Source organism: Alligator sinensis, unplaced genomic scaffold (assembly GCF_000455745.1).
Source record: "Alligator sinensis unplaced genomic scaffold, ASM45574v1 scaffold293_3, whole genome shotgun sequence".
NCBI lineage: Eukaryota > Metazoa > Chordata > Crocodylia > Alligatoridae > Alligator > Alligator sinensis.
In genome coordinates, this window is record NW_005842604.1 from 839,090 (window position 1) to 847,649 (window position 8,560).

The window sequence follows — 8,560 nt, forward strand, 5'->3', positions numbered from 1 at the left end:
TTTACTTGATATGCATATATATAGAGTACATTAATTACATTTTAAAGGGGTCTGTATAAGAACAGCAGGTGCTATTAATGTGTCTATGGAATGCTAAATAACTAAAGGTTACCAATATAATTGTAAAAGGGAGGGAAGTGCCTAATGTGAGGTTTTTTAAAAAGGAATGCCTTTACGATCAGAGAAATGGCCAGTGACATTTTGGGAATTAAATGTGTCCTACCAACCAATCAAAAGCGAAACATGTGCTAAAGCCCAGCACTGCAGACAAACCTTATGATATGGAAATCCAGGCACATTCTTTTTGCCTCCGGTTCTGTATTTGGAATGCAGCTGACATTCTTCATGATGTGTGGTGCAGGAGAGTCCAGCTCACACTCCCTGTGCTTGTAGTAGGTCCACAAAATACATAGGAGCAAAACCACAGATTTGTTGAGAAGGTAAGTGGCTCTAATGCATGGAGAGCAGACAAGGTGACTAAGGTGATGCCATTTTTCTAGTTTCATAATTGTGACAGAGAAAGTCATGGCTAATAATAATGGGGGGGGCTGCGTGTGTGCACGCGCATGCACGCGTACGTGCACCACCCCCAGGCAGGAAAGTCTGCGGAGGAAAGAGGCAGGGGGAGGAAGTGGGCCTGGGACTGGGCAGGGATTGGGAGGGAGAAGAGCCGAGCCAGGTCCAGGATCAGGGCTGGGGCCCACTGCACCTGTGCAGCTGCCCCTTCTCCCCATGCTTGGGGTCATTGCCCGGTGCCAGCACCCCCCATGCCAATGAATCTGCTGCCCCCCAGCCCTGCACCAGCCCCAGCTGCCTCTCTGCAGCGGCCCCAGGGGCCAGGCTGGAGGGGACAGAACCCTGGGATGTCCGCGCCCACCCCAAGTCATCGGAGGGGGTGTCGGCTCCCACTGCTGCACACGTCCTGGGAGCACATGGCAGGCGCTTGACCCTGGATCTGCGTGGGGCAGGGCAGTGTGCCACTGTGGGCTGGAGCGCAGGCTGCACTGGGTTCTTTCCAGCCTGCCCCACCCTGCCACTGGGAACAGCTTGCCCCACGCAGATCTGGGGGCACCTGCCCCCCATGGTGCGGGTTGCAGCAGGAGCCGTGCCCCCCATATGAGCCACTCACGGCTCAGTCCCATGCCCCACCAGCTGTGAGCGTCCTGCCCCTCCCCTAGCACTAGCCCCACTCCCTCCCTACCCCTGCTGTGCTGGAAGCCCTCGGCTGGGTTGCCTTGTGGCCCTACCTCTGCCCTGTGTTTGGGAGGGCTAAGACCCATTAGCCTGCCCCCCCCCCGCCTATGCTCCTAATAGCAGATTGCAGAAAAGGGTTTTAGGTGTGTAATTCTATTCACAGTAGTTGCATTACATTATTGTCAATCTCAGGAGAGAAGCCAAGGACTGAACAAGCTACAGACACTGAACTCACCCATCACTTCTTGCAGTGTCTCCACCCAGGAAAATGTTGATGCAGGTGGTGGGACAAGTGTGAAGGACTCTTGATACAGACGCTGCCCATGCTAGGACATGTTCTATGGATAAATATATAGCTTTGTATTTAAAATCAGTTTCTTTGATCCCTTTTTGAACACATTGATCCTCTGCGAAGCTAAGAGGTGTGGTATAATAAACAGGAGTAAGCCATGATACAGAGCAGAGGAAGACCTTTGCATGGAGTTGGAGAGTCAGTTCAAGATTCTGTACAATTTGGGCTTGAGTTCCTTGCTAATTCACCAATCTCTATCTGTTTGGTAGGACCTGCCCCATTTAGAGAACAAAGCAGCAGCAGAGATAGGACCCCGAGAACCTCAGAGGATATTTTCCTTGCTGCACAGCATTTTCCATGGAAGAGGTTGATCTGAGCCATGCAGTACATGCTTGGAACATTATTTCTCATGTGGCCATAGCCAATACTTTAAAAGCAATTGCTTCAGACAAGAGCCAGCCTTCATTCCTTAGAGAGGACTCCATTCAGGCTATGTATGATGTTTTAAACCAACACACCCTGAAATAACTAAACTTGGTAAGGGCTTCTGAAAACTGCTTTTCTCTCCCTGTTCAAGTAACAAAAAGATGGACAGATTTTCACATGCAAACACATACACAAACAGTCCTTGTACTTAGATTACCGGTAATTATGAGAAGCTTAAAAGGAAGATTTTTCTCAGGCTGTTAAAAGTAAATGAAAGTCAGGCTTTAGATTGAAAAATCCCTGGAGGAAAAGGAAAGCCTCGTGGTTAAATCATGGGATCAGGAGTCAGCAGATTTAGGTTTAATTTCTGACTCTGTAGACTATGACTCATTCTGTGACCTCTAGGAAGTTGATGCTTTTCTGTGCTTCTGTTTCCTCACCTGTAAAACTGGCATGATAAAGCTTCTCTGCTGCAATTGTATACTCCCATCATCTAATACAGGGCTGTCAAACTAGTGACCTGCATGGGGTTAATCTGCAGTCCCTGGGGTCCCACGTGGCCTCCACTCCCTCTGTCACTCTGGCTGCAGCAGCAGCTAGGGCGCTGGGCTTCCCTTCCAGCTTCTGCTTTTTGCATCTGCCCCAGGGGGCAGCGCAAAGCAGCAGAGAATGCCCACCTATGTGCTGTGTGTTGGGGAAGTGGGGACAGACCCACTTGCATGAATGGTGCAGCACTTAGGCCAGAGGCATGTGCAATGTGGAGCAGTGGGAGGAGGGTCAGTGCAACCTCCTCCCATTTAAAACCTTCCAAGATAAAATGCATAAACATTTATTAACTACCTAAAAATAATAAACATTTATTAACTACTTAGTGCAGCACTGGAAGGCTGTATGGCAGCAGCCTGTGGGGCCCATTGCTCACACTATTGCAGCTCATGGGTGGACAGCTCATGTGGGGTGCAGCTTCCAGCTGCCTATAAGTTGTACAGCCCCAATCTAATACATAGGCGATGATATTTTGTTGTGCATTGTTGCAGAGATGACAATCATTATTTCACTGAAGTCATAAGCTTTGCGGAAACTAGGCCTTTTCCCTTCATATTTTCTCATGGTTTCTTACCATGGGTGAAACCCCATGGGTGAGAATTCTAACCACCATGCTCCATTGACTTCCTCTGAGCAGGGTGAGACCGCATTACATTTAAAATAGCAATTGCTATTTTACTGTGGTTATCACTACCAAGGCCAGGGCGTTGTGACAGAGTGGTTAGGGTGTCTTGCTATATATAGCTTCAGAGGCACAAGTTTGACCTGTGCTCTGGACTAATGCTAAAGGCTGCTCTTAGTCAAACCAGCTGTAAAAGGTCTTCATTGTTGTGTCTCCAGTCCAACCTTTTTATATGGTCTGTTCCCAATACTCTGTACAGGCCACTGCTTCTGGTGTTGGGGTTGCCAGATCCTGTGGGGTGCACTGTGGTGCTATGGGGTATCTCAGGAGATGATCCATGGTTTTGACAAACACATTGGTCAACTGCGTAGAGGCATGAGAAAGTTGTATCTGCCGAGACCCACTCTCAATCTGTTCAGGCTGTGCCATGTGTGCCATTTGTAGTTGGAGCCAGATGCTAACTCCTCACTGGCGGTAATTCCTTGCTGGCTCTATTCACCAGCTTTGTCACCTAGTTTCTCCCATTCTTTTTGCCAGAGGGCAGTACTGGCTGATTCTGGTGACGTGGTCAATGGTATAGTAGAGCAATGGTTCCCAATCCCAGGGCTGTGGCCCGGTGCCGGGGCACAAAGGGTTGGCTGCTGGTCTGCAGGAGGGCCAGCCCCTCCTATCCTGCTGTGGTGGCTGCTGCGGTTGAAGTTTGGTCCCTCCCTCTTGCCTGCCAGCTGAAGATATCTTTACCATTGTTCCAGATGGAAGTTTTGGCTGTGGGGCCCTGTGCAGTGTCACCAGAAGTTGCTGTGGACTGGCAAACTGTGGACTGGAAGTGACTGGCATACAGCAGACCAGCAACCAACAATTGGATTCATAGATGTACGGCCGGAAGGGACTTTGTAGATCTTCTAGTCCGACCCCCTGCCCTGGGCAGGAGAGAAAACTGGGCTCAAATGACCCCAGCTAGATAAACATCAAGCCTCCTCTTAAAGACCCCCAAGAAAGAGCCAGCACCACTTCCCTTGGAAGTTGGTTCCAGATCCTAGCCGCCCTGACCGTGAAGTAGTGCCTTCTAATGTCTAGTCTAAATCTACCCTCTAACAACTTATGGCCGTTATTCCTTGTTACTCCGGGAGGCGCTAGGGGGAACAAGGTCCAAAAAGCTACATCTCAGTGAGAGATGACAGTGTGCTAGTGGATGTCCATATAGCGGGTGGCAGTTGTCTGACTCTAGTACCTGCTGGTCAATGTTGCTTGCTACTTTCCTCTGGATAAAAGAAGACACTATGCCAGATAGTGTGTATAAGCAGGCAACAGGGGTGGGTTTTAGGCAGCTTGCTATAATTCTGCATGTATCATTTGGGGTGGTGTCAATATGTTTATTGTGACTTGAGCATTTCCAGATGGCACAGGCACATTTGGCCACAGAGAAACAAAGGGCTAAGGCAGAAGTGTGTAGGGTGGATGGATGTCCTCCCCACTTGGAATTTACAGGCTTATGCAGAATGTTGTTTCTTGTGTTGACCTTGGCTTTGGTATTTAATATATGCTTTTGGAACTAAGTGTACAGTCCAGTGTTACCCCTAAGTAGACCGAGTGTTTCTGATGTTCGAGACTCTGGTTACCCCAGGCAACATTCAGGTGTCGTTCTGCATCCCAGTTCCTCAGATGGGTTAGCACAGATTTGGGTTTTGCTAGGGTTGGGGTTGAGATAAGTATTTAGGTAATAATTTGACATCTTGTTCAATGCCCTCTTCGGGATCTTCTGTGTCCTCAAAATTATTTTGTGCACTGGTGATGCATAGGGGGTGCACGCGGGTGCACGTGCATCCCCTGAGCGCGATGTTCTACCCGCTACTAAAAGACATCGCCACCACTGACAGCAGTGCCTGCGGGTGGTCGCCACTTGCCACCCCTGCCACCGACAATGCCTGTGGCGCCTGTGGGCAGTCAGCAATTGCCACTGGCCACTGCCGGCGGTGTCTGCGGGTGGTTGTCGACCCCTGGTCGGCACTCGCCACTCCCCTCCCACCCCCCCGCTGCTGACAGCACCAGCGTCATCTGTGGGAGCTCCCAGCTTACCACTGCCGCGCTACCACCGCCGTGGCCCCCCAGCTGCCGGGGCACACGTCGTTCATGCTTCTGTGTGTGGTAATGTAGAGATTGTCAGCATAGATGAAATGCTGACATTTGGCAGAAAGTGGCTGATGGTTAATGTAGATGTTGAATAGAAGTAGGGTGAGCACACTACCATGTGTTAAATCGTTCTTTTGGTAGCACCATCTACTTTTCTGGCCATTTAGTTCCACATAGAAGTGCTTGTTCTCCAAGAGGCTATGGATGGTCTGGTTTAGATCCAAATCATCAATCATAAGGTATGGTTTGTGGATCATGATGCAGTGTTGGACAGTATCATATGCAGCAGATAGTTCAACAAAGGCTGCACCAGTGATTAACTTATTTTGGAAACCATCTTTGATATGCTGCGTGAGGTTTAGTAGTTGGTCTACTATGGCTAGGGAGCCAAAAGTGGCCAAAGGTCATATTAGCTGTATCACTTCCTCTTGGGCTTTTGGCTATGGATACTTAGCCCTGCTAACCTGATGGGCTCCTTGGCTCAGGTGGACCTTCAACCTTGACTTCTTTTTATTACCTTTGACAGGCCAGTCAGGGTGGGCGATTTCCCCAGTCAGACACAGCCTCAAGTTGCACTGAAAGGGTGCTGTATTTAAAACTCGTTCTGCAACTCCCCCTAGTGACCAAAAAAAGCCACTTTCAGTTGAAATAGCCTGCTCCCATTGACCTCTTCAGCTGTAGGCACTCAGCACACGAAGAACCTAAAACCCCTGTCTGCTTAGGTTTTGAGGTGCATTGCTCTCTCAGCACTATCAGTCTCCACCAAACAACAGTGGAGCATGCAGCCATTTAGTAGGATTCCTCTGCTTAAGCTGAAGCATTGCTTTTAAAAAAGATTGCCAGTCTCAACTCTCCATATTTCTACTGTATCCACAAGCATCTTTGTGCTTTCTTCCATGCTCTTCTTCATGAAGGGCTCTCCTCACACTTTTCTGCAAAGCCAATAGACTCCTTCAAGTCCTTTCTCAAAAACTGCTACAACTAGAATGCCACAATGGGATGTTAATCTAAGAGATATCTTGTGTTTCAACCACAATACAAGCAGAAAAACAGAGCTGGAAGGTGCCTTAAGAAATCCTTCAGGCCAACACCTTGTTCAAGTCAGGATTATCCCTGTCTAAGACAAAGATTGTCTGGGATGCTTAATTTGCATTTAAAGCCATCCAAGATAATAAAAGTTTATGCATTTTAACTACCTAGAAAATATAGAAGCAACACCAGTGCTAATGGTGTGCTACACTGAAACTGCAGGGGAAATTTAGATAGAACATCTACTTGGAAAGAAAACCTAACAGACTTGTTAGCAACCACAGATGGTGAAGGCATTGGTTTTACATTTCACTGAAGAGCGAGCATTTCCAGAAGAGCTCTCCCTCCTTGTCCAACTTCAGACTCAGGGAGAAGAGCACTGCCTTGTGCTGGCTCAGACAGCCCAGCCAGAACCAAGCTGCTTTAACCCATTTGGCATGGGCAACTGGTGCCGCCTTAGTCAGGAGGAGCACATACCCCCCCATGCGATCAGTCCCAGGGAGCGGGGGGCGGGTCCCCCTGTGGCCCATCTTGCTGCCTGGGGGGATCCCCGAGGCCGATCCTGTGATGGCCAATCGCTGCAGCTGCTTCTGGGAGTGGCTATGGCTGCTTCTGGGAGCAGCTGCAGCGATTGCCCGGCGCTTGCAGGGGGGGCACGGGTGCTCCTGCCTGCCCCCCCTGCCCATCACCTAAGTGGCAAGTGTGGCCAGTCAGGGTGTGCACCGGTGCTCTCGGGGGGGGGGCACCTCCTACATGTCGCCACTGTAGAGGAGCAAGGAGACAGGCTGGGGCTGCAGGACACAGCACTCTGGCAGCAAAAGCCCCCACGCACCCCCTATGTGTCGGCACTGCCATTTGGGACTGGTTAAGAACTAGAACTGTCCTAGGATGTACATATATCAAGTGGCAAGGAGTAGGAGAGCTGCTTTTGTGCTTAGAAGAGCTCTGTGGTGGTGATAACTTGAGATTCATGGAGCTATTAAAAGTCCATCCCCTCCCAGGCCAGGAGAGGTTTCCTACAGATTTCCCAGCTCATCATCCACTTTAGCAAGAAACATTTCTCCCATGGCTTCTTTGCACGCTGTAGCTGTGGGTGGCTAAAACACCTGTACTGCCCTGTGTAAAATGCCCCACTCTGCTATTGATGTGAAACGTGGGTGACCTACCATTGTCATCTCAAGAGCCCAGGGACTCTGGAAAATCTCCACAGCAAGGGGGAAGATCACCGCACAAATGTCAGCATCCTTGTTGAAACCAGTGTCACCAGCATTGAGTTGGTGATCCTCAAGCACCAACTTTGCTGGGCTGGACATTGTGCATGGATGTCTGACTCAGCTCCCAAACAAGTGCTCTGCTCCCATCTTAGCAATGGCCTGAGACCTCACAGTGGCAGAGGAAATACTACAAGGACACTTTGAAGGCATCCCTCAAGAAAACAGATGCCAATGTCAAGCTGGGAGGAGGTGGCTGCCAACCAATTCCAGTGATACCACAACCTCAACCAAGCGGCTGCCTGTTTTAATGTAAAAGCCTCTCGCCAACAAAGCAAGAAGAGAGAACGGAGAAAGGAATAGGAGAGAAATCCCTCTCTGTGGAAGGACCCACAACTTCTGCGGAGAGGTCTGCAGCTCAAGGACTGGACTCTTAAGTCACCTCAAGACAAGACCCATCAACGAGCTGGGGCATTTTTTTTTTTTTTATTTAAAATTTTCCATATTCCAAGACAAATTTGCCAAATCAAATTCCAAATCCATGAGTCAGTCCAGAACGATAAGTGGTCCTACTACCGGCAAACATCCTCCACCCCCATCTGGGCCTTCAGATGTTTCCAAATCCTTTGGCGGGCATCCTACATGCAGGCCCAAGCTCAGAGGCTCGGGGTTGGGCTGCCCCTGAGTTTTGCTAGCCCTTAGTCGGAAGGCCCTCGGAGCAAGCAAGGGAGGAGACTCCCATTTCCATAAACTGGGCTTAAAGCTGCTGCACCTCAACGGGTCCCGATCCACGCCAGAAGAGCAGCTCTCCCGCGGCACAGTTCAGGAAAACCGCCTTCATGGACACGGATACGTGGTATTTCCCCTGCCAGGTTAAGAAGCCACTGCGCTTCACCTGAGCCTTCCAGAAGCCGAGATCACCCCCAAACTGAAGGCCTGCCCCTATCCCCACCCCCGTCCTGGTGCCAGGATAGGGAAGCGCCCTGCCGCTGCGCCTGGCCCCGGGGCAGGACGTGGACGTCTGGGTTAGCTAACACTTGGCAAAGCGCCCTGCGGGCTGGAGGGGAGCCTGAGGCCAGAACCTGTCCTACAAGCCTAACGGTTAGAGCC

At 50.1% G+C, this 8,560-nt stretch overlaps 1 protein-coding gene across 2 annotated transcripts in view; it reads left to right on the top strand.

The window, feature by feature from the left end:
• The first annotated feature begins 8,274 nt into the window (after positions 1–8,274).
• LOC102371241 (quinone oxidoreductase-like protein 2) overlaps positions 8,275–8,560 on the top strand; it is a 20,625-nt gene continuing 20,339 nt past the window's right edge. For both annotated transcript variants that reach the window (XM_025214773.1, XM_006033025.3), the window contains exon 1: positions 8,275–8,306. In XM_025214773.1, coding sequence (XP_025070558.1) covers positions 8,290–8,306 — 17 coding nt within the window. In that variant the 5' untranslated portion in view covers positions 8,275–8,289. The remainder of the gene's footprint in view (positions 8,307–8,560) is intronic.